The sequence below is a fragment of the Balaenoptera musculus genome, chromosome X (genome assembly GCF_009873245.2).
Source record: "Balaenoptera musculus isolate JJ_BM4_2016_0621 chromosome X, mBalMus1.pri.v3, whole genome shotgun sequence".
In the NCBI taxonomy this organism is placed as follows: domain Eukaryota; kingdom Metazoa; phylum Chordata; class Mammalia; order Artiodactyla; family Balaenopteridae; genus Balaenoptera; species Balaenoptera musculus.
Window position 1 is genome coordinate 80775991 of NC_045806.1, and position 27430 is coordinate 80803420.

The following is a 27430-nucleotide window of genomic DNA, read 5'->3' on the forward strand; positions in this document are numbered from 1 at the left end:
AATGAATATAAAGAAACATAAGATTAGTTCTTAGCCTCATAGATGCCCAGTAGGGTGTTTGTTGATTGACTAGGTCTGTTTCTGTCAATCTACTGAAAAGTGACTTCAGAAGTCAACAGTGCACTCCACATTACCCAATGCAGTGGCCTTTTCCTACCCTTAGCCTCTTTCACTTATCTGTAATATTTGATAATTTCTTTTCACTCAATCTCTCTTTTTTGTGTCATCTGACTTCGTTTTCTACATGTCTCAGAACTCAGTTTCTCTTTGTTTTCATCCTCCAAATGATGACATTCCCCAGTGTTCTGTCCTCTGCTCTTTTTTCTCTGTATGTCCTTGCACTAATATCCCATCCAATATCATAAATTCAAATATCACCTTTTGGTAGGTGTCAAGTCCCCTGGGTTTGTCATCTATTTCCAGCTCTTGATTAGATCTCCGCATGGGCAGGTCCTGCTGCATGTTGAAATCAAACCCATTATTTGTGGTCACTTCTCTGTCCTCAAACCAGCTTGGTCTCCATTCTTATTTGTTTAAATTTTACCACCAATTTTTTTTTTTTTGTGAAGCTGGAGTTGTCCTGGCCTTTTCCCCGCCCTGCCTCCTGATAGATTATTAAGTTGGTCACTGTTTTATGTCAGTTCTTCCTCTTTTTTTCCCTTTGTATCAAAACCCTGAACCCCCCAGGGCCACTCTCTCATTCCATCCTGCCTGGACTATTACAGTAGTTTCCGAACTTTCCGCCATGCCTATAGTCTCTTCCTCTTCAGATTCATGCTTTATGTCAGTTGCAAATTAATCTTCTTAAAACACTGCCCTGATTATTGTCACTCCAGGCTTTAATATGTTCAATGGTTGCCTGTTGCATTCAGGATTAAAGAAAAAATCTCCTTACCGGGAATTTGAAGGCCTTCTATCCCGGGCTCCCTTATCTCCCCTTTGCAGCCTCGTCTCTGCTCCCCTAACTCCAGCCTCTGTTGCAGCTAAGTCACCTTTCCTCCTCCCTTCACATGTAGAATTTACTGTCTCCACATTTTTCCTTCAGCCAGCATTTCCCAGACATTAGTTACAGAGATGCTAATAGGTTTTTCATGAGGAAAGCATTCCATAGTCCAATAAATTTGGTATGCTTGAAATTCTCCTCTTGGAGATTCATCATTCTCATTAGCATACTAAAGGGTCTGAGATGGCCTACATTAAAGAAACCTGTCAAACTCTTTTTCCTACAGCTTTCTCAAACTCATTTAGCCACAGAACCCTTATCTCAGACCACCTATTAACATCTCCTGCAGAAGAGTTTGTTCATGGAACTTAGTTGAGAAATGCTGACTTAGGTTATTCTCTCTCAGAAACGCCCTCCCTTGCTCCTCTGTGCCAATGAAACATCTCCTTTAAGTATCAGCTCAGTATAACATCCTTTGGAAAGCGTCCCCCAAAACTCTGGGAATTTCTTTGAACTTTTATATCACTTTTGTAGACCACTCCTATCATATTTGGTTGTGTGCCTGCTTTATCCTTCCCCTGCAGCATAAACACTTTGAGGATAATGTCTTTACTTCCTGTGCTTACTCTTATTAAAGTCCCTACTGCACCTAGCACAGGGCCTTACCATTTAATTGCGTAGTTGCTTATTTATTATCAACGGATCTGGAAAAGTGCAGAGTCACACGTTACTTTCTAGTGCACCCCAAATTGTGTCAAATAGTAAATGGTCCATTTGCCGTATTCAATTCTCAATACTCTATTGTGGTCTCATTTAATTGTTCCATTCCTAATTGTTCATAGGAGGGAAGAAAAGGGCTGATATGATTTGATTTTAAGGCTGGTGGCATTTGAGATTTTTATTCAATTTGTAAAATATCTATTTAACTTGAGTAAAAATCCTATTTTAAAGTAATAGCATTTTTGTGGTTACACAAGTTTTATATCATAAACATGGTCTCATAGAGGCAAAATTTTATGTTTACAAGCAAGTATTACTTTCATTTTGCTGTCAATTAATACAAAAAATGGGATACACATTTTACCTTTCAAATTATTAAACAAATCCATTTATATACAAAACTTGTAGGATAAATTACTAATTTACTGAACTTTTCAGAAAAATTATTTTAATTTTCCTCAGAATTTCTTTGCTATCTCAATAAAGATTGGAAAAATCAGACTGTTTTCTATAGTTTTGCTGCATTAAAAATAAAATAGAAAGAATTTGCATATTTTAATCCTATCCTTCTTCCTAATCTCAGGAGGGGATTGCATTCCAGGAGAGGATTGTCATTTAAGTGTATAAACACTTTAGTTGTATATATGTATATACACACATAAACATTCATATGTGTGAATAAAATATTTGTGGACAATGTGCATTGAATATTAGGAGAAACATTTCTGTGATGCTGTTTACCTGTGATTGTTAATTTTTAACATTCTTGTAAATGGGTCAATCCTTTAAATTGATTGTTTCAAAAATAGGCCTCCACTTATTTATTATGTAAAGATAATTCTAAGTTTGTTTAGTTCAATTAAGTAGTCCTCGGAGGAAATTCGTATTAGTAAAGATTAGAAGAGTTTCTCCCCAAATAAAAATAACACTATACCAAGACATGTTAATAGTTTTAAACTTCTCATTCAGTTAGTCTAATGTCGTATCTCAATTACAGAAGATATGTGTTCATTTGTAGGACTTTCTTAGGAATGTTTATAATTAACAAACTCACTTTCATATTCATTTTCATTTCGGAAAGTAAACCATTGTCATCAGTAATGGTTTAAAGAAACAGGTCCAGATTAATAATCAAAAAGTGAGCAATATGGAATGCAGTGATCTCCGTCAGCTGTCATCCATCATTATTAGAGAATGAGCTTGAAGTTCCTTTCTGGTGGGAGAAATAAGTTATAATCTGCTCATACTGCAAGCTATAATTAATTCCACTCAAGGCAACTGACACCCATTCGTTAGGAGCTAGTCTGTTGTAGTGGAAAGAGGACTGCCTTAGATATGAGAAGAACCACAGGTAAATCTTAATCATATTTCAGACTGTGCAACCTTTGGTTAGTCATTGAACCTCTTTGCAGTTACAGTTTCCTCATCTATAAGCGGTGAGATAAAAATACCCAACCTACATTATAGGGTTATAATAAGGATGAAAAGAAATAATAGATGTAAAAACATTGATAAACCTGTATTATTATGCAATGGATGTTACTTAGCATTAATTCTTGGTATTAGAAGATAGCTAAGTTACTGGTGCTATGAGACAGACTCTTCGTGTAAAGCTAATCGGCCCCAAGGGAATTAAATCAGTTATTTTGTATTAATCATCTTGTATTCATACCAACTAGTCTTAACAGGCCCAAGCCATATACAGTACTTCTTCTTTGCATATATTTATAATGAAAGGTAAGTTTTCATTATTTTGGAGGAGTGTTTCACAAAATCTTTGAGCATGCCAACTTTCCTAGCCTTAGTATATGAGCAGAGTTAGTCATTATCCAGGGTTTAGAATGCTTATCAAAAATCTATGCAAGTCTTTTTCATGTATTCTTAAGCCCTTAGATGTTGCTAAATTAAATAAATCTTAAACAACCCAACCACAAATGTCTACTGATAAGTTTTCTTTGCTACTATACTTTACTGTAAGCATTTAAATAAGCATTGGGTTATTTTATATTTCAGGGACATGGACTCTCAGGTTCAACAGGAATTCCAGGCCCTCCTCTACCACCTCCATTGCCAGGTGCTGGGCCACCCCCGCCCCCACCTCCACCAGCGCCACCTCTACCCAGAGGAGGTCCCCCTCCTCCTCCACCTCCTTTACCTGGGGTACATGGAATAGCATCACCACTGCCTTTGTTTGGGGGACCTCCTCCACCACCTCCCCTTGGAGGAGTTCCTCCTCCTCCTCCGGGAACACTTGATCTGCCATATGGAATGAAGCATAAAAAAATATATAAACCTGAGGTGTCCATGAAGAGGATCAATTGGTCAAAGGTAATACTATGACTATAGCTTTATGGCTTTGTCTAGTCATAGTTGCTCATTAATGTGTGAATGACGGTATTGCTACTTATAAGTATGATACAATAATTGAGAACATGACCACTGATTGTTTTGCTTTCACTTGTGAGTTCACCATCTTATGTTCATCTTTCATAGCTGGAGAATTGGAAACTCCACAGACAGCTTGAAATTAACATAGAAGACAAAAGGAAAATCAAAGTGAAAGTGGTTTTAGAGAATAGTATATGAAAAATAATTTTGATTCTTTTACCAATGTTAATTTTAATTGCTATAACATTCTTAAATATAATCTTTGTATTAATGGGCCTTTTTATCTTAGTTATTTTTTCTTAGAAAATTATTAGTTTTTCTTTAGTTTTAAACTTTCAGATAGTGTGGAATCGCTGACAGTATTCAGTAGAGACATAAACTAATTGTTTTTTTATATGATGTGTGAAAGATTTTTCTTTTGAATGTTATTTTGCTTTATTATTATCAAATAACATGTCTTATAAAAAGCTTATTATCAAGATTGACACAGTCCACATTCACTGGGAACTAATCTAATGAAAATACAATTACCCAGGCCACCATTTGGGTAAATGTCTATTCCAAGAACATAGTTACAGTGATATCTGACAGTATCTACATATTAAATTGGTTTGACCAGAATAATGGTTAAATCAGTTTTAAAATTAAGCATATACTTATACTTTGCTCATAAGAGTAAATGAGGTATAAATGTTTTTGGAATGTAGTTATTTTTTGTTAGGCACAATCGACCAAACTATAGGACCCAGAAGCTGCTGGCCTAGTTATCTGTGTGTGTAAATGTAATGATATGTTAATTTAGCAATTAAGCATATAGTGTAATGGCACTTACATATCACAAAGCATCATGATATGCACTGGAAAATGCACAGTTCTAATGTTGGGTTTCAGTGTAGTGGCTGAGAGCACAATTCTGTGGAGCTACACTGCCTGGATTTGAAAGCCATCTTCGCCATTTACTAGCTTGGGCAGCCACTCAGACTTCCTGGGGCTCGGTTTCCTCATCTTTAACATGGAGATAATAACAGGTCCTACTTCAAAGGATTATTGTGAGGATTAGATGAGATGAGTTAAAGTGTGAAATCACTTAAAAGAGTACCTGACACATTTTAGGAGGTATGTAAGTGTCAGTTATTATGGTTATTTTCTGCAACCATGGGAAATTTACTTTTCTGAATCTCAGTTTCCCCATTGTTAAAAATCCAGGAGCAAGAAGAAGGTATGTAAGTTGGGGGGGAGGGATTTACTAAATTATTTATAAGATTCCTTCCAGTAGAAGATTTTTTAAAATGTAATTTGCTACATGGCCTATTGCTGTTGTGTATTTTTCTGTACACCAGTAGAAGTCTGTGACTTTTCCAATGAATGTTTACTTAAAAAGTGTTGTTTTGATAGATCCTAAAATTGATTTAGTAGGTAGATGAATAAAGGTAATATCATTCAACCTTGGTGAAAGTGAATTCTTTGAAAAATTAAATATGAAGTAATAATTTAGAAACTTATCTTTGTTACTTTTGTTTCAGATTGAACCCAAAGAATTGTCTGAGAACTGTTTCTGGTTGAAAGTTAAGGAGGAGAAGTTTGAAAATCCAGATCTCTTTGCAAAATTGGCACTGAATTTCGCTACCCAGATAAAAGGTATATTTTATTTTTTAATATAGAGTTCTTGTTCTGATATATTGAATTCAGTGCTTTGCTAAAAATTTCTAGTAATGTGTACATGTATAATTTTTTGGGCAGAGTCAAACATAATTAGATTGACATATTAACTGTATTTTACCTAGCAACGAAAGAAGGATAGCTTTTTTCCTGTTAAATTTATTTTGCATAAATGTTATTATTCACCTGAAAATATGGGTTTTATTTTTATTGTTTAATATGTAACTTACACTCCTCTATTGTAAAGTTGTCATTTTTACTGAGAAGCAGAGGGGATGAATCTGTTGATTCACCATATAAGAGAAAATAATGTAATTGGAGTAAGATTGGTGCCATCATGCTTATGTAGTTTTACATTTGTACTAATCCATTTGGTTTTTTTTGGAAATTTGATAGTTTTTTTCTATAAGCAGATTGTCTGGAATAATATCAAAATCTGGTACCTAATAAGTATATTTTACTGATTTGATAATTGAGTGCCTTCTTTATGGTTAGATCCTTAACCACTTTTGAATTTCACACATAATTTTGGTACTATATAGGTAACTTCTCAATCTCATAATTAATCATTGTGGTTTGTGAATTTTTGGTGTTTCATTTTAACATTACTATTTTACTAACTATCACAGAATTGATAGCTTACTTAAGCATAGGAGTTTTTTCAGCCTGAGTGAGTCTTTACAACTAAGAAATTGATATATTCCACATGCCCATGCCCTTGGAATTAGCACCTTTACCATTCATTTGTCTGATTTGTCACAGCATGCCTTAGAATGTGAGAATGTGAATTTTGGAAGATTCAGAGAGAGAGAGAGAGGGAGAGAGAGAGAGGTGAAAATTATCCCTTTTCAGCCCTTCTAGCTTATCTTGCGCACTGGAGGTACTTGTACTGTATTTGTTGTTCCATGTAGATTGAAGCTCACACCCATACAGAAATCTGGGGTGATTAGAGTACTCTGAAGAATTTTGACATTTAAGAAAATTCCTGCCATTGAAGTCTTTTTTTTCCCTTATTTGCTCTACTAGACTTCACATTTAAAGGATTCTTCAAGGACCCCAGAGATTACTATTTATTATAATCACTTTTTTTAAATTGAAAAAGTAAAACATGCTTACATCAAGGTATTAATAATAATAATAATAAAAAGATGCGTGGTAAGCATATCCCTTCAGTCGCAGACTTACAGCTTCTTCCCTAGAGAAACCATTCTTACTGATTTCCCACATTGCCTCCTAGAAATAGTCTATGCCTCTAGAAGCATATGTGTATATATCATTTTTTGTTTTTTACTTCTTTCTGTTTTCACTTTATATACTTGGATATTATTCCATAGTAGTTTATGTTTATCTACTTTGTTCTTTTTACACATTGCATGGAATTCTTTGGTATGGGCCTATCTGAATTTATTTAACCTATCCCCTATTGATGGATATTTAGATTATTTCCAGCCTTTTGCTATTTCAAGCAATGCTTCGGCGAAAGTGTATCTACATATAGGTTTGTGCACATAGGATCTATCTGTAGGATAAATTTTAGAAGTGAAATTCCTGGATAAAATGCTGTCTGCATTTATAATTTTGATAGATATTACCAAATTTCCTTCCAAAGAGTTTGTGTCCATTTATAGTGTTACATCTAAAATACATATGAGTATCTGTTTCCCTACAAACTTTGCCTATCTCAGAGGTGAAATGGTAAATCATCCATGTTATAATTTTTACTCCTTAAATTAGGAGTGAAGTTGAGTAGCTTTCCTTCTATTCAAAGGCAATTTTGACCTCTTTTTCTGTGAACAACTTCCTCCAGTTATTTGCACATTTCGTGTTGAGCATTTGTTCTTTTACTTATTGATATATTTGTATTGAGTCCCATAAGAATTATAGGTTTCATAAAATTTCAGAGTCTGTCTGGACCTTAGAAGTGATTAAGCCAAACTCTATTTTACAAATGAAGAAAGTGGAGTTTGAGACATGGAAGTTAGTATAAAATCCATTAGAGAGTTTCTCAAGGTAGTGTGGTATAGTGGGAAAAGCCCAGAGGAAATGGAGTCATACATTCTTGTATTTCAGCTGTGATACTAGTAACCTCTGCTACTGAATTTTCTCATCTATAAAATGAGAAAGACTAATGTTTAACTAGAAGTATGAGAGTTAAATAAGGTTATATATTTAAAGCACCCAGCATGGTGCTTGATATAGCAGGCACTCAATGAATTATCAATTCCCCTTTCCCTTTCATTTAACATGATGCTGTGTGTGTGTTTGTGTATGTTTTGTTTTAGTTATTGACACTTATTACAACTGTTAATTCAGATGCTCTTCTGAGCAGCACGTGGCAAAGCTAGTCAGTTAGAGTAGAAACCATTCTTACTCTGGCTGCTAAAACATAATCAAAGCAAAGTAAAACCAAAGTCATGTAAAGGCTCTCACATACTCACTACTGAGAATTCTGCATTTCCATTCCTCTTAACTCTGATTCTCTGAATTTTCTATGTGATACTACTACTACTTCTACTTTCCTAATTTTGAATATGAGTCCAAATTAGGTCAGGAGCACCTTTCAGTACCATTACTTTTACTAAGATTTATTTCTGAAGGGACATTTAAAGGAACAGTTAAGCATCATAGCTTATTCCATAACATAGCCAAAACAAATTTGAATGATACAAACTTCCATTTGTTTTGATAAGTATTGAGTGATCTTAACTCTAACAGCTGAAGTTCCTTGTCACTTGCAGTGCCTTGATTCATAATTTGGTCAATAGGTGGCAGGATCAGTAAGAAATCAGCTGGAGGCTCTGGCTCCAGGCAACTCCAACCACACTGCCCTGGCTTTCCTAGCTTCAGGGCACCACTTTTTTCCCTATTCTGCTGCTGTTTGCCACTCATGCAGCTGTGTTCTGGAAGGAGCAACATACTCGTTGTTTCTAAGACCTATTTCCAAAACTCTTAGACCCAGTGTTCCAAAACCTCTGAGAATTTCCTTCTCCTGCAAGGAGTTTGGAAAGCTTGTGTCTCTGTTCTCCCTAAATGCATTGTAAAGCATTACTGGTCTGTGTTTCAAGAAAATGTTTCTCTTAGGAGTTTATAGTTGCTTCAGATTGCTAAATAGAAAGAAGTTTTAAAATAGGCTAGTTCTGATACCTATAATATTTAAATGTGTAAATGTTTAATATGGGAAAGTACCATCAAATTATACTTTCTATTCGAATCACTTATTCTTAGAGTTGTAGAGAAAATTATTCTAAATTTCCTATTATAATCCAGATTATTTCCGTCTTAGGAGAGAATGTATCTCTCATTTCATTTAATTTGTATTTGTTGGGTACACACTATGTGCAAGGTCTTATACTAAATAGGAGGGAGATAAATGAATAAGGTCTTGTCTTTGCACCAGGGAACTCATCTAGTCAGGGAGAGAGAAAGAGATATACTCCACTTAGTCAATTTTTATTAAATGTTAACCTAGATATTTTTAAGAAGCCAAAGGAGCACAAAAGGGAAACAGTTAATTTTGACTAGGGCAAATGGAGATCCCAGAGGCGGTATAATTTGTTCTGGGCCTTGAAATTTAAGTAAAATTTCAATAGGGAGAGAAGGAAAGAAGACATTCTAGGCAGAGAACACCATTAGCAAAATATGGAGAGGGTGAAGTGCACGCTGTGTTGAAAGCACAGCCTGTTGGGCTGGGACTTGGAGTGAAGGTGGTGAGGTGAATTTCACACTGAGGAAATGGGGTTTTGTTCTTTAAGCCTAGGTGCCCAATAATTTGATGATTAGCCATTGAGCGGGCCTTTGGAGGACAGATAGGTAATGGGAATTCACAGATAGATGATGGACCTTTGATTGTGAATACCAGTAGGCTAGACAAGATGTGACGATATCCTGATCAGTATGAATTCTTAATCTCTGCAGTTTCTTCTAGTTCCCAAATCCTGTGTCCTCATGCTTATAATATTTAGGGTCTTCTTACAAGCCATAATGATGCTGTATGACAAACTAGATCTCAAAATGCTCTCTGGATTAATGACAAAAAGTGTATATATTAGAGGCAGTTGGAAAAGACTTAGTATTGGGTTGGCCAAAAAGTTTGTTGTCTGTAAGATCTTACGGAAGACCCAAACACACCCAATACTTTGGACTGTACATCATACATGTAACTGTTGGAATTTGCATATGTGTTCTAGTTTTATTTATTATTCAAATTGATGATACTTGGGGACATATGAACAACAAGGCTATAATAATAATGTCATTTTCCTTAAAAATCTATAGTAATTATAGATAATAGTGATATTATATAAGAATTAAAGGAATGATGGTTAATATTAACTAAACTTGAAATAAATAATAAAATATGTAGGTTATAACTGCTAATTCTAATTAGAATTTCTAGGGTTCTCTAGAGGCTTCAGGAAGAACAAAGATAGCGTGTGTGGAAGTTGTAAGCAATTTCTTTAGTTTTAATGTTGCTTGGAGGAAATTTAAGAAAGAAACATAGAAGGCTAATAAAGTTTAGCTTCTTCAATAATATATTTCTGTAGTACAATTTAGCTTTAATAACAGAAAATTGAGGTGTTATAAATATTTCAAATGCATATAAAGATCATTTTGCAATGCTTGAAATATTGGGCTAGCTTCAAAATTATGGTGGAACTGAGTCTGAAAATATATTTATGTAAAAGCACTTTTCCTCTAGGATCATATTTTAAATTGTGTTTCTTAGTCTTAGAATCAGCTGGTTGCTTTTGAAGATACCCACCCTTGTTTGGTTGCTTAACACAGTCTTATATATTTAGTAAATCAATGAAAAAAAACAAAAAAGTGTTAAAATCAAATTTATCTCTGTCTTTATAATACAGGAAGTCTTGGAATTGACTTGAAAATAATGAGATGTCAGTCTCAGCACACACTCCTTATAAATGGTGCTAAAGTGTCCTGAGAGACCTGGTGTCTTAACAAATAATTTGTCATCTTAATGACATAATATACATGCTTCTTAGTGTAAGCATTAATATGTAGGGGAACAAACCGAGAAGGCTTTAATTTTTTCAGGCAGCCAGCTAAAAACCATATATACCTGTATATAATTTCATCATTTTTATTATATCTAAATTCTTTGGATATATATATTATCACCTTATCAAAGATTTTTTCATTATGAACATTTTAAGTGTTTTAACTTAATGATGACTCATGTTTTCATTTCCAGTTGGCTTGTGGAAGAGGAAACAAGGAATTCATGAGCCAGAGGTCCATGCCATTACTTAATTATAAGAGTCACTAATAGTAAAGAGAAATTGAGGCAGTGTATCTTCAGCCTTCTGAATGAGTAGGCTTCAAAATAGCTCTTTCTTTACATATTGGTGATGGTATGGTGACTGTACTACTACCTACACCATCACTACTAATAACAATAATAATAGCAATCATAATAATAACAATAATAGCAGTAATAGCACGTATATTAAGCATTTACTATGTCCCAAGAGCTGTGATAAACATTTTAAATACGTATCTCATTTAGTCCTCACACCAGCCCTAGATAACCTATATTATTGTTTTATAGGTGAGGAAACTGAGGCTATGGGAATTAAGAATTATGTCTTGTTTACATAGCTAGTAAGTGGCAAAGCTGAGGTTTGAACCCAGGTTTGTTCTTAATCACTTCCCCACGTTGTAACAATGGCTTTTATGCCCTTAGTAATTTGTGCATTTTGTTGCATAGTTAACTGATCCCTTTTTAAAGCTATAGTTTCACATGTATTATCTGGTGAAATGTGTAATCCTATTATTCTGGCACTGAAGACAGTTCTTTAGAACTTAAACCAAAGCTAGGAAGTTGTATATTTGGAAGGGAATAAGGTTATTTTTTTCTATGACTAAAATTTTTAAGGCATTTTTTGAATGGAATCTATCAGTTGTAAAGCATTGCTATGACTTAAGGTCTGTCTCTTCTAATAATGAATGAAGGAATCCACATTCATGTCATTAGGCATTTGGTAAGGATATATTAATATACATGGGGTACATAAAGTAATGAAATCAGTTTTTCATGGGGCTCCTTTGAGGTTAAGCTTTATAACATTATAGACACCTTGTGTTATTTTAATATGACACTTTTTAGCTATGAGTTAGTGAGACTGTCTCTCCCCATTTCGGTAATTTTTGCTTATATACATTGTATGGATTAGGCACAATAACAGGTGTTCAGTTGATAGCATTTACAATTCACACAGATAATCATTCTCATTTAGAATTATTGTTCTAGCTAAATTAGTTTTATTTTGGCAAATAGAAATTATTTACATTGAAATCCCATGGAATTTTTTCACACAGCTATATAAAACTATAATGGGGTGTGTTTTGGTCCAACTGTATATTGATGTCAGTTATACCAGTTCCAGACTATATATTTTACGTGATATAAGAAGTAAGGGCAAGAGGTTTCTCTAATTTGTTTAAGAGAAATATATTTAACTTAGGGACGTGCAAATCTGGTAGCTTTTCTGAGGCATTATATATAAGTAATTCTTTGGTCAATTAGTCCTTGTTGGTAAGAGTAAATTTAATTCTTTATTTTTAATAGGTTATTCAGTAATATCTGGGTGTTATCTTGTTTTCATTAATTTTAAACTATGTTTTTTGGTATCATTATTATAATTTTCATTCATATCATTGTTTTTTGGTTTTTGATTTGCTTATGTTTTTATTTTTTCCAGTTTTATTGCAATATAATTGACATATAACATTGGGTAAGTTTAGGGTGTACCACATAATGATTTGATATATGTATATATTGCAAAATGATTACCACAATAAGTTTAGTTAACATCCCTCAACTCACATAGTTAGAAACTTTTTTTCCTTGTGATGGGAACTTTTAAGATTTACTCTTAGCAACTCTCAAATATACAATACAGTATATCGTTCACTATAGTCACCATGCTGTACATTACATCACCAAAACTTATTTATTTTATAACTGGAAATTTGTACCTTTTGTCCATCTTCACCCAATTCCCCTACCCCCTATCCCCTGCCTCTGACAACCACAATTCTCATCTCTGTTTCTATGAGCATATCATAATTTTAAAACAATGTTTAACATCTTATAGGTGTGTTGATTGAGTAGTGAGCTAAATTTTGTTATTTAGTGCCCTCCAGATACTGTACAGGAGATGACTCAAGAAATTAAAAATTATAACTTAAAAATATCAGTTCCATCTTAACACATGTTCCTAGGAATACAGTTACACTTGAAAATGGCTTCACATTTTTGTGGAAGTTGGAAGAATTTTAACTTTTTATTTTATTGTTGTGGATAATGTTAGTTGCCTATAGCTATTGATACATAACGAATTATCCCCAAATTTAGCAACTTAAATGAACACACATTTATTTTCTCACAGTTTCTGGAATCGTGGCAGAGCTCAGCTGAGTCCTCTGCCTCAAGGTCTGTCACAAGGCTGCATGTGAGGTGTTGTCAGGGTTGTGATCTAATCTGAAGGCTTGAGTGGAGGATGATTTATGTTCACCCATATGATTTTTGACAGCATTCTGTTCCTCTAGGGCTATTGGACTGAGGGCCGCCATTCGTCTTTGCTGGCTTTTATCCAGAGGCTGCCCTCAGTTCCTTGCCTCATGGGCCTCTCAGTAATGCAGCTGACAAAAGGCAGTTTGCTTCATCAAATTGTGCACACCCAGAAGAAGTGAATAGAGAATAGAAGCAAAAGGGAAGTCACAGTCTTTTGTAGCCCGATTTCATCATTGGAAGCAATTAACTAGGTCCAGGCTTCACACAGGGGGAGGAAATTTACTCAAGGGCATGAATACCAGGAGGCAGGGAGCATTTGGGAGCCATTTCAGAAGCTGCCTGCCATATGGATATATACAATTTGATTTCTCAGTAATTACAAATGCTATGACATCTCTCTTCTTGATGACTTCAACAGAATCCTAAGTGGTCTCTCTGCCTTCAGTCCTCTTTCCTTGTGATAAGTTTTCTACAACCTAATCAGAATTGTCTTTCTAAAGTATAAATTATCATGGCACTCTTACGCTTGGAACATTTCACTGACCACCCATTGTCTCCTAGGGAACATCTAAACTCATGCATTTCAAGGTCATTTGCCTCTTCACTCCCCCTAAAACATCCTCAGGCTGGACTCTTTTGTTCCTGGAACAGAGACACTTACAAGGCTTTGCAACTTCTCTCTGAACCTTCACCAATTCTTCATTTAGCTTCTGTTTATATGACACTTCTGTCAGAATGCAGTCTTCATAATATATTATAATTGTCTTCATCCATTTGACTCCCCATCAGACACTGAACTTCTTGCAGGCAGGAAGAAGTGTTTCCATTTTGTTTACTGTTTTTTCCCAGTATGTAGTATAGCTTCTGGCAAGTATAAGTGTGTTTGATGAACACACAAGAGAATTACAGTTATGTGTACTTAGTTTCATAGTACCAAGCAAATAAAATAAAGTATGGGTGCTAACCCAAAATTTAGGCACATAGTAAGAAGTGTGTGTGTATTTAATGATTCATTTGGTGATATATATAATAGAACCTGTTTTTTGAAAATCCTTCTTGTAACTGATTAAATACCAGAGATCTACATAATTGAATCTGGCTGTGGTAGTTTGTTAAAGTTATTTTGCCATTTAAGTTCCTATGATTTAGTATTTCACTTCATTTAGGTGTGTGTGCATACACTACCAAAGATTTTTGTTGAAATTTTCAAAAGTGAAAGCCAGATTTTTTTCATAGTGGCCTGTGGTTATTTAGTCAATAAATTTTTTAAATTTATGGTTGGCCCACTTAAATAAACAGAAGTTTAGTGTGCTAAAGTGAATGTCTATTTCATGATTTGTTGTTTGATTCTAAGGAAACTACTTAGTTTCTTATTGTCTCTAAACAACTATAAAGTCGAATAATGATCAGTAAAATAGAAAAACCATCAATCGAAAACTTGTGAGAATGAAGATAAATACATATCACAGACTCAACAAAACTGACAATTTTAACAATTACAAATGTTAATATCTGTTGTGCACTTACTATATGCCAGATTCTTTGTTAAGTGTTTTCCGTGGATTATTTCATTTAATTTTTTCATCTGTCCTATGCTGTAGATACTATGATTGTAGCCATTTTACAGATGAACAAAGTGGAGGTAGAAATCAAGCTCAAGCAGGATGATTCCGCAGCCCATGTGCTTCACCACTTTGCTTTGTTTACTCTGTGGGCAAAGTCATGGAGATAGGGTGCATTAGAGCGAGACTGAATCCACAGCCTGTGCTTTTCAACACCACTGCATCTCTCTGTAGTATGATTGTGCCAATTAAAGCTCTATTATCAAAAACCTCATTTCAAGATCCGCTTGTCTGTCCCACAGGACAAGGATAGGCTATTTATGTGATCTTGCCCTTTTAAGTACTTTATTCTTGTGCACTCAATGCTACCTAGCTTATGTAGAGTATTAATGTATTTCTATTAATACGACCCAGTAAAATTACACTCATAAAGTGACAGAACTGAATGAATCAGTTTGCCCACTAAACAAACAAACAAACAAAATGTACATATGGTGTGTTGAAAAACATAGCTCCCAATATAAAACCAATCTAGAAAGAGTGACAATATATCGAAGTTCCTAGCCACTCTTGGCTAAGTTCTCCACATATGTGTGGTGTGCCTTTAGTTTATCCAGTGACCCAGTACTAATACTAGTCGGATGTTTCCCTGCCTCCCCAGCACCATTACCTCATGCTCTTTGTCATGTGTTAACACTGGCTTAAGGATCATATTTTTAATTTAAATTAATTTTATAGGAGCCTAAACAAACTATGTGATGCATTCAAATGGCAGATATAACTCTTGTGAATTATCAATGTTCCCTCCATGTGAATGGCTTACTGAGAGTTGACTGTGTCTGGCTTCACGTGATAAGAATAGACTGATAACATGCTCCTGGCAATGTGTGAGCAATGTGATGTTTCCTAGCATGTAATTGCTTTTAATAGAAGGCAGCAAAAGTAACTACTCTTTGACATGTGATGCTATTAGGATATTTGTAGTTGTCTTTGAAAAGAGAAACTAGTGTGATTAGGTACCTTTTGTTCCATTAACAACAATAATAAAGATGCTATCACTCCTCTCCTAGGTTTTACTTACTATTTGCTCTTTCAGTACCAATCAGATCACATTCTTGTTAATTATTGGCATTTCTATTCTATTTCACATGCTTTCGTTTTCTCAATGCTGACAATTTAAGTATTTTAATAATTTATTGTATTGTCAAATGTTAATATATCTGTATGATGGATCAGAATATCGTTCTAAAATCCTTGTATCATAGTTTTATAGACATTCATTGTATAAATAATATTATCATTTGGCATTACACAGCTTCTTAATCCATTTTAGGGCATACACTGAACACATATAAAGGTAAAATCATAGGAAATTAATTTCATAGATTTGAAGCAGGATTTGGGGACACATCTAGCCCTTTTAAAATTATTTCCGACGGAGATATAGTTTAGCTAAGGGATTCCTTTAGAATGTAAAATTCCTTACAAATTTAAAATTTTTTATCCTTTCCTGAGATGACTTCTAATTAGCCATAGTGTTTGTTAGGTTCACTTATATATAACCTATGAAAGCAGTGAGATTTTTCATATTATTTTCTGCTTGTTGTTTGGTTTACTAATGTTGTCTGTCATCCGTATAAAAAGATGATGCTAACTACCATAATTAATAGGGCATGAAACTATTTTGATTTCCAGCGGTAAGAATGTTTTTAAACTGATCATTTCACCTATTTTTGCCTAATGTTTCTTATGACCAGTGATACTCATTTATGATGACAGTGGGTTAGGGGTAGAGTTTGTGCCCATGGTGCACAAACAAGGTCACTGACTCAGTAAGCCTTGAACTCATGATCTTGGTGTGGTGTTATAACCAATTTAAACAATATGATGACAAAGATAACTGTCAACTATTTTAAACAGCTTTTTCTGTAGTAGATATGAACTTGATAGCGTCTGCTTTCTGCAGTAGCAGTGCCTGACAACAGCTTCATACTGTAGGGTTCTTGAATTGTTTAATATTGAAGACTTACAAAAGTGCTTTTTAGGACTTTCCTGGTGGCGCAGTGGTTGAGAATCTGCCTGCTAATGCAGGGGACACGGGTTCGAGCCCTGGTCTGGGAAGATCCCACATGCTGCAGAGCAACTAGGCCCGTGAGCCACAGTTACTGAGCCTGCGCGACTGGAGCCTGTGCTCCGCAATAAGAGAGGCCGCGATAGTGAGAGGCCCACGCACCACGATGAAGAGTGGCCCCCGCTTGCCACAGCTAGAGAAAGCCCTCGCACAGAAATGAAGACCCAACGCAGCCAAAAATAAATAATTTTTTTTTTAAAAAAAGTGCTTTTTAAATTTAGTACCTTACCAGATCAGGATATAACCATATATTATTAATCTTGTAGAAAAAAAAGGCAAGCCAATTAATTCTTAATTTTGCTATTTTCAGGGACATAACTGAATATATTTTAACTAAGCTTTTTTTGAGAGAGATAGTAACTTGTACAAAGCCTTTTCATCATTATCCTAATATTATGGTATCATTTTCACTTTGTTTCAGTGATAGTCTACATTTCTTCATACCTTCAGAGACATCGAGGCAATTGTTTATTGTTATCAGCTATTATTATCATCTCCCTTAAATTTAATAATTTTTTCAAAATACCATTATCAGTTTCCTTGGTGGGCAGATTATATTTGTGCCTTGACGTTTATGTATTGCATAATATTTGCTTGGGAGTTATTACCAATAAATAAGTTTTAGACTAGACCTTAGTTAGGATCTAATAAAGTAGTAGTCTTAAGAGTTTGCTCTGATTTTTATGAATATTACAAGTGACTACAAATGGCTAATCTTTTTTTTTATAATTTAGTATTTATGAGATATATGTGACAGCTCTCAGTTATCTGCTTTAATAAAGTAGAATGAATGTATTGAACTGTTGGGGGTATAATTGGAAGGTAAAGGCAATTAAATGTTTTTATAGTGGTCTTTTTCTTACATTTCAGTATCTTTAGCTCAGGCCTATTTGTGGTTTTTTGGATTAGGAGTAAGAAACAAAAGAAGCTGTGAAAACAACTCTCCTTTGGCAAGATCTACTAGGGCTTGTTTAAAGACTTTTCAAAGATAATTTTTAAACCCTTGTTAGCAGAGAGAAAAATGTGCTCTTGGCCTTTGGAAAACCCATATTGGTCCTGTCTCATACCTTAAGTTTCTTCTGGAGTGCACATTACAGAAAACTGTGTATCTACTATTGAATTTCTTTATGGTCATAAGGATTACAATGGGTTTATCCTGTTTGGGGTGCTATTTTAAGTTGTAAGACTCTCTTTCTGTAGATTGTCTTAATTCCCCCATCTCCATTTTTTGTCTCTTGTAGCAACAGCGATATTGTTGGTAAGGGTCCAACAAACACCTCAGGATTGATATGGTTAGAATTGCAATAAATACATGTAAAACGAATTCATTCATGAACTGTGGTAGATTCAGTCTGGTCTGTGAGTGTTCTGTTGGCTGGTTACCAAGGGTACTCTGCATTTCTTTGCCACTCAGCAGTTGACAACCAGGAACATACATATGAACTAGAACTTCAGTGTTTATCTAATGGGAGAATATGGATATAGTGACAGAGAAGAGTTGATTCAAAAAGTGTTTGTTACATACCATACATTCTTCTGAACTTTTTATATATATGAAATCATTTCATTAATCCTCAGGAAAGAAAACCTATGAGATGATGTTCTTATCTCCAGTTCTATAGATGAAATAACTGAGTCACAGGAAGATTAAGTGACTTGCCCAAAGGTGACAAGGGTAGAAGATAGCAAAGTTGAGCTTGAACCCAGTGCCCTTACTTATGCTACAAACTGCCAGGTTCCAGTTCATTTATGTAAGTGGTTCAGTCAGTCATATAACCGGTAACCTAGGTTCCTTTTATTCATTTATGAAGTATATATCATAGAAACCACATTCCACTTCCACTGGCCCGATACATGCCTATGCAGGTCTGGGGTTTATCTGGAAGCCAGAATGGGTGTGACAGCAGGGAAGAGAGTTAGTCTGGTTCAGTGATAGACGCTAGCTGTGGGAGAATTTCCAGACTATCCACATTTCTGAGTTGCTTCTGTGTCTGAACAATATTATTCTTTCTTGGCATCTAAGTGTCCTTGTTTTAGAATCAAATCTTGAAGTGGCATTTGCAACTTGAGGGGGACATGAAAAACTCTTAACAGCAGTTGCTGCTGTTGTTTTAAGCCCTCCAACTGTGTATTAATTCTTACCAAAAAGTCTTTCCTACTGTAACTGCTCTGTGGGATGGGTTTCAGAATTCCTTTATTAGGAATTACTGCAAAATGTTTTGCAAGTTTATTTCACTGTTCTGTTAAAAGTGAGAATTCTTAACAGATATCGCTATGTCTTATATTTGATATAGTATTTATATATTGATCATTATCCCCTACTATCTACCCTTACTAAAAAGGAGGGGGTTAGAGTCTGTCAGTAATGTTCTCTCCTCCTGGAGGCCTCCAGTTCATCTGACTCCTAGAAATACTGTAATATAGGTACCTAAATTACATTTCACATGTATAATGTAAATATTAATGCTTTCCTAATAGTCTTTTGAAGTTTGGGGTTTTGAATTTCAAGGTCATTTCCAAATGTCTCCTAGGAGGTGACTGTGTGTAGCAGTTGCAGGCATGACATGTTTCTTTGACCGTAAGGAATCAATATTTCAACTTATCAACAAACATTTTTTTTTTAATTATTTATTTATTTTTATTTATTTAATTTATTTATGGCTGTGTTGGGTCTTCGTTTCTGTGCGAGGGCTTTCTCTAGTTGCGGCAAGTGGGGACCACTCTTCATCGCGGTGCGCAGGCCTCTCACCATCGCGGCCTCTCTTGCTGTGGAGCACAGGCTCCAGACACGCAGGCTCAGTAATTGTGGCTCACGGGCCCAGTTGCTCTGCGGCATGCGGGATCCTCCCAGAACAGGGCTCGAACCCGTGTCCCCTGCATTGGCAGGCAGATTCTCAACCACTGCGCCACCAGGGAAGCCCCCAAACATTTTTTATACTGTTTCAAATAGATTGCTTTAGCCAAGTTACTGAAAATGTGTAAACCATTTGAAAGATTGTGGAAAGTTTAATTTTATAACAGTTTTTGTCAAATTAGTTATTAAATTGAAATCATGCTATGTCATTTTTATTTTTTGTATGAAAAGCACCTGATCATTTATAAGAATCATCTATTGAATGTACATCAGTACTGGCTTGCTAAAATGTTTGGTGTCCAATGGGCATTCCCTTCAAATTTTCTGCACTTTCCAATTTTGAATTAAGGTCGGATTAGAGGGTTTACAGAAAATATTTGAAATTTGAATCAGCAAAAGAGGTTATATAAATGGGATTTGATATGTTAGTGATATTAATATGTGCATTTGTAACATATCAATAGTTGCACATTATGAATAATGAAACCTATCAGTTTACCTAGAATAAGGCTGCTTTGAGTATTTCTGAACAAATTTTAGCCTGAACACTGCCATTAAGGAAATTCACCTTGGAACCAAGCAACTTTCCATGCAGAAACTAACAGAGTTGTCAGGACATTGGAGTCTGTGGAATGGCTGCTTATAGAACATCAGTATTTTACTTATCATATTAAAATTCATCATTGTGATATTTGGAGAGGAAATGAAACTATGCCCTACTTTATTATTTATATTATGTATATCTGAATAATAGAAATACAAAACTTAAGCAATTAATGTTTTTTTAATTTAATCTAATTTAATTTTTTATACAGCAGGTTCTTATTAGTTATCTATTTTACACATATTTGTATATTTGTATATATGTCAATCCCAATCTCCCAATTTATCCCACACCCACCCCCCCACCCCACCCCACCCCCACCGCTTTCCCCCCTTGGTGTCCATACGCTTGTTCTCTACATCTGTGTCTCTATTTCTACCTAAGCAATTAATATTTTAATAATGCCTTCACTCTTTAGGATGTGTGCCCTGAAGTCTATAGAATTAAAGCAACCTGTTTCCTTTACCATATAGAGGAGGGCAACTGGGGCACATGTAATATTAGACAGCTCTTTGCCAGTCAGAATGGACAATATTTTGATGTACTAATAACTTTTAGTGAAGGCACCAGCTATGAGTTAAATATACCATCTAATAGACTTAATATATTAATATGCTAACCACTGTACAGAATTTGCTGGCTGTGGACAATACATTTCCCAAGAGATATTCTCTGCTCATCTCCATTACTGAGCAGTGATTGAAGATTTTTTTTGAGACTAAATTTTAGTGAAAGATGAAATAGTTTTTTATAAACCGTGCATATAATAACGTGTCTAAATTCAGTATAACTAAACTTTGTAAAATAGTCCTCTTTTCACCTATTTCCCTCAGACGTGCACATCTCCCCTCTCCCAGTGGACCCAGATACCTGCATAATCAACATAGTGACAAATTTACGTTTCACAAATCTTGGATCCACTGATCCCCTGACGCTTGGGAGCTATATTTCCGTGTGTAGGTATTAATAAGTTATGATGGCCTACATGGAGACTAATTTACTGTAGAAATGAGATAACAGCATTATTCTAGCAATTCCTCCAAGCTGCCATTGAGGCTGCGTCCTCCTTGTCTTATTTGCTCATTCAACAAATATGTATTGAATTTCTATCATATGCTATACACTACTAGTTTTCTCAGAATGTTTATTGCTCCATTAGGCCTGTGACCCACAGAATGAGTAACTGAATTCCCAGTGGTGAAAAAGGATTTTGTTTATCTTGTTTTGTCATGACAGAATCCCTGTATTTCTGTACTTGCGGCCTTGCTTGCTTACTTAAAGTCAAGATAATTATTTCTACTACCTTCAAGAATTTCCTAGGATCTAAATTATTTCACTGTTGTTGGTTAGACATGCTTAACCTGTTACATGTTAATTGAACCACTGTATTCAATGACAGACAGTATTTTCCAGAAAGTTTCTGCTTAGTTATTCTCATTGCCCTATTTTTATCTGAGTCCTCTCATTGCTTCCTAAAACACAATTTGACCAAAAAGTTCCAGTGGGCTTTGGGGTCAACCTGTATTTTGAGGTTTGGAAATGGGAGTGAAAACGACAGCAGTTAGAATATGCAATAAAAGGAAAACTAAATTCATGATAAAGACTGTTAGGGGTGGTATGATATGCTTGTCACCTCACTATGGCATTTGTTTTACAGAATTAATACAGTAATATGATTTTTTTTTGAGGGAACTGCTTATATTTTCTCAGAAATGTATTTTTTATTTTCAAGAAGTATATAGTAAACAATCTTTCTAGAAATTCTGAGTCCCTTAATAGTTATCAGTAAGTTTATTTTTCTATACGGTCTTATATTAACAAATAAAAGTATTGAGCACCTACTCTGTACCAAATGCTATCCTTGGGTGGGGGGGAGGGGATATAGCTGTAATTAAAGTAGATGTGATCTTGATTGTCTTAGAACTTACAGTCTAACAGAAACAATATAATAATAAACATGTCATTAAATTAATATGAATTTCAGTTGGTGTTAGGTATCCTAAAGATGATATAATATAGTGATGTGATAGAGAATTCCTTAGGTGGACAATTATGTGTGGCGGTTAATTAAGGGAAGTCATTTTAAAAGCATATAAATTGGGGAATTTAAAACACATATCTTCAGATGCAGAAGCCAACAGGATTTGTTGATGGGTTGGGTACCAGGGGGTAAGGAAAACACAAGGAATCTGATTACTCAGAGGTTTGGGGCTTGAGTCAAATAAAGTACTGTACAATAAATATCCTATTCTAGCCACACTAGAATCAGAAAAGGCTGAGAGGGGTGGTGTTGACAGAAAAAGTGGTCAGAGGATTAAAACAATGTAATAATAATCAAGAGAAAACCATCTTTGGATATACTACACTAGTATTTCCAAAGGTAGGAAATACAGTGCAGTTTGAATTAGTTCAGTGTTGATGCATGGAAATAAGATGTATCTCTTTGGCATTAACCTTTGCTTCAACTCTAGGGGTTTGTGCCTCTTTTGATTTGACTGTAAAGACAAGCTTTACTTTTTCCTCTGTGTTTAACTATTTGGTCAAATGAACATTGCACTTTTAAGTGTTTCTTTTGATTTACGCTAGGCTGAGGTCACATTGTGCACTAAGTATGAATTAATTACGAAATGAACAGTTTTGCTCTGGTGAGAAGAGAATTTATTCTCATTCCAACTAAATCTGTGATCTAAGGAAGATCTTTACCTTCTTTGTGTGCCTGAGAGGCACCGAAAGTGTACTGATAAAAATCCTATCGTCGAGTTCAGAAAGAAATATAGGTCATTTCTTTCGGATCTTTTACTAAATGGCCTGAAGCACCAGATTCCAAAGTCCGCTTTCCAGATAGAAATAACACCCTCTATCTAGGAAATTTTAAAAGGTTTTGCATCATCTTGTTCTACGAGTTGCGAGTAAATATAGCGTTTATTAATTATTGGGAAATTGCCAAAATGGATTATACATATGTGACAAAAATGTTCATGTTAACTTTTAAAGTGTTCTTCCTGTGGTTGTATTATTTATGATAGATACTAAAGGGCCTTCTCACTCATTTCTTGGTGCTTCGCGCTTAAGCAGCTCTCTCTCTGATAACTTAGTCCTACAGAATGAGCGGAATTAGTAAAGCAACTGTGATTGTTAATTATTTCCTTGTCTTTATAACCCAGAAAATTTAGCACCAAATCTGTATCTTCAGTGGGTTGGTTGAGCTTTCCAACTTTATTCATGACCATTGGTATATATCATTTGTGATATTTTACTTCATTTCATGTAAGCAGAGAGGTGTTTTAGCACCAGTATGACAGTTAACGTTTGTGAAAGCATGGGAGAATTGTACTCAGGAAGATAATGCAAATTCTCTGTATGATAATCTTTTCAAACAGCATTCTAGCACATATGGAAAGCATATTGCAATTGAGATATGCTAACCTGCATCTAATATAGCTTAGTTTATTTGATTAGTGAACTCCAGAGAAATTTTTTTGGAAGGCCTCTGGAAGGTATATAAGAAAGTTTCAAAGCAACTCTTTTAGGTTATTGGTCTCTCTTCTGTTTGCAGTGTTTGTTTATCACTTGACATTTTGAAATAGTAATGTATAAAAGGGATCACACAATTCTAGTCATCGGTTTTTTGTCTTCTAAAAATGTTATCAGAATGGAGATTTTAAAACATGTGTAGTCATGCATGTGCATAGGTATGTAGAAGGGTAACCAACATATTATAGTGTCTTATATAAGTTGCACACATAAGCCTATCTTTAAATTTATATAACTTGTCTACATTTCTACATAAAATCTCAGTCATTTGTGCATGCCCTAGACTAAAGTGGATTCTGGCCTGCTCAGGAATTCTTCCCTCATACTGGGACTTTAACAAAGGGAAAAGGCCAGCTTCAACCTAGAGACAGTAGAAAGCTAAGCAGTAGAAAAAGCAATTTGTGCCAGGCTTGGAAAACCCCAGTCTTTCCATTTCGATATTCCAGAGAGGCTCTTTCTAGGGGCATGGTACCGTAGGGCCAGGACTTCTGTTATGGTTGTTTATTGCACAGGGATGTCCTACTGCAGGTCTGACTAGGGCTGCAGTTTGGCGCAAGCTCTACTTGCCAAGCTGTGTATCCGCAGGTCTGCATCCAGCTTCTTTCATTTGCGCAGTAGTGTTGTAGCCCTCCAGAGGCAGCCCAGCCCATGCTGCTCATACGCCAGGCAGCACTGAGCATGACTACTGGCCTTCATTCCTCATGCTCCCCTTGGAGTGTTTCCTGCCGTGCTTCCTGCCCTGTGCTGCTTCATTCTCTCCTCTTCTTTACTTTTCCTTTGCTAGCAGGAAGCTAATTCCACTAAAGGTGCTTAATTATTTGTCTTTGTTGGGAGTAAGGCAAATATTGACCTGGAAAGTTATATTTGCTATAATTGTTATGTCAATATCACTGGCATCTGGAATGTATCTCAGCATTTTCTCTCTTTTCTCAGCACCCTCTTACTTCAAAATGCAGCATCCTTAATTGCAGTTTTCATACTTCCTGACCTCTGGGTGAATGATTGAAGTCTTGTGCATTAAAAAGAAAATCCAGTTTAAATAAACTCACAAATGGAGGCTGGGAAGGAAATGATAATAATAACGGCTCACACTTCCATAGCTTTTCCTCTGTGCTGAGCATTGTTATAATTGTCTTACATGCATTAACTCATTACATCTTCTCAATAAACTCCTTGACTTTACTATTATTAGTCCCATTTTATATATGAAGAAAGTAAGGAACAGAAAAGTTACATAACTTGCCCAAGATAACACAGATACTAATAAATGAGGGGATGATGATTCAAACCTAGGCATTCTGTTTCATGGCATGTTTTTAATGCTTTAATTTATGAATTTGCTAATTGCCTTGATATCGTTTTCCCTTTAATATTTCATCAATAAAATGCAATGCAAAATGCTCTGCAATAAATCATCACTTATTTTTTCTTGCTATTCACTGGGGATATAGTAGCATCATATCAGTAGCTATCAGAGGTTTTCTGTTTAATCAGTGTAGTGTTTTGAGAAGTTAGTATATTATAAAAGCACCATTTCCATAATGGATGATCGGAAGAAACAGCTTATTGTATATATGTGAACACATATATAACCAACAGTTTGTTTTCTCTGTCTCTAAGCTAGTGGTATAAACTTCAGTGTGCCTTAAGTGCGGTTACTGTGCCTCAACTTATCAACGTTTCTTTAGAAAGAAGAAATACTCCAAAATACCTACAGTATAGCAAAGAAGTAATGAAAATATTGGTCTGTAACATCTTTTCAAAGAGTTGCCCTCATCATCTTTTTCCCCTGGAATATATATATTTGCCTCTCCAGGTGGTCAAGCACATGAAGACCTACACCCTAACTAAATTTTTGTAATGCCTGAGGTTTGTGATAATAATTGAAAGTTCATAGATATATGTTTCACAACTATAGGGGGATATCCTTGATGTGCATGCTGCTAGACCACTGTTTAGCCTGAAATGTTAATATGATGAGTATAGGGAGATTGGATCCATTTGGACCTATTAAACAAGAAGATTATTTATGATGGTATTTCAACTGGTTAGTTGGCATTAAACCTCAATCGAACTGTCAAAAGGTGACTGGATAAAGAACAGTGATAACCAAGATAATAAAAGCATATAGTAGATAAGGATTTATTCTTTCTCTTTTTAACACAAGCTATGTTGTCTACCATATTCCTTTTGATACTTTGGTACTTGCTCCAAACTGAAAGTATTTGGGGAAGGAGATCTAGAGCAGAAGTCTCCTGATGAAATTCTGCTACTGGATGACATTTTATAGCAGTAAACATATTATATCTCAGACCACCATGTTTCTTTCTCTTTTACGCCACAGGCAGGGTACAGAATGACCTGCCCATCTTTTTCCTGCCACTTCCCCAAATAGTAGTTTTCTTGTTCCTTTTATTTAAGGTTTTATTAGTATTTTTGTGTTATTAGGCAGCCTGATTTTGCTTTGCATTTTGTATAGCCGTAGTAATCCACGTGTGATGGCCACACATGGTTATAGCTCAGGGAATGGGATTGCGTAGTGTGATATGACCAATGCCTACAAGCAGAATTAATGAGGAAGATTTATGTGGAAGGTAGTACAAAGGAAGAACACTGGGACTGTCTCTAAGTGGGGAATCAGAAAAGAGGTCTAGAAATTTACTCCTAGTTGAAAAGATGTTGGGAAGAAGATCTCGAGCAGAACATTGCCTGACAAAATTCAGGTAATGAACGATGTTCCTATCATGACTGCTTCCAAGGTCGTATACAAGGTGTTGTGCAGTTATTCCTGTGCTAGCAGCAACTTTACTGTATTCTTTCTCTCTCAAAAGACATGTTGGAATGAGAGCAAGTTAGAATGACTTTATTACAGAGAAAACACGGAATCTATTTTTTTTAACATGACTGATTCACACTTTCGTAAAATATTTATGAAAGTAAAAACTCTGGGGCAAAAAAAAAAACCTCTGCGTTTTACCTCGGAATTGATATCACACCAGTGTGACAAGACACTGTTATTGTTGTCCGCTAGAGGGCGTTTCGTGCTAATCCAGTGGGAGAAGCACCTCCTAGTATGGGTTTATTGGTAAAGAAGGGCAATAGACCAATATCTTGGCTCTTTGGGAGAGAATATTACATTTCAGGCCACCATGGTCTTGGCAGTTAAGGTATACCAAGATGAAAAAGAAAGGGTTTGGCTCCTCAAAGAGCTCATTATTCTTCAAAAGAGAGGGAGATACATAAAGTATCTGTTATACATCAAGTAATTGCTGTACTAAAATGTGATAACTGCTATACAGAACCATGAAAGAATAATATCCTTATTCTTGAAGAATAATTAAAGATGAATTCAGAGGTTTTCAGAGAAAAAAACCATTTGAATTGGGACTTGAAGTTTATGTAGTTTGTTTGTTTGTTTTTTTTTTCCAAAAAAAAGAGAAGGGTATTCAGGCCAGATGAAACTACATGAATAAGGGCAGATACGATAAAGCATCACAC

The 27430-nt window shown here is 35.3% G+C and overlaps 1 protein-coding gene across 3 annotated transcripts in view; it reads left to right on the top strand.

Annotated features, from left to right (window-relative positions):
* Positions 1-27430, top strand: part of DIAPH2 (diaphanous related formin 2) — an 856317-nt gene that overhangs the window by 281640 nt on the left and 547247 nt on the right. For all 3 annotated transcript variants that reach the window (XM_036839916.1, XM_036839917.1, XM_036839915.1), the window contains 2 exons: positions 3677-3991; positions 5575-5689. In XM_036839916.1, the coding sequence (XP_036695811.1) occupies positions 3677-3991; positions 5575-5689 (430 nt within the window). The remainder of the gene's footprint in view (positions 1-3676; positions 3992-5574; positions 5690-27430) is intronic.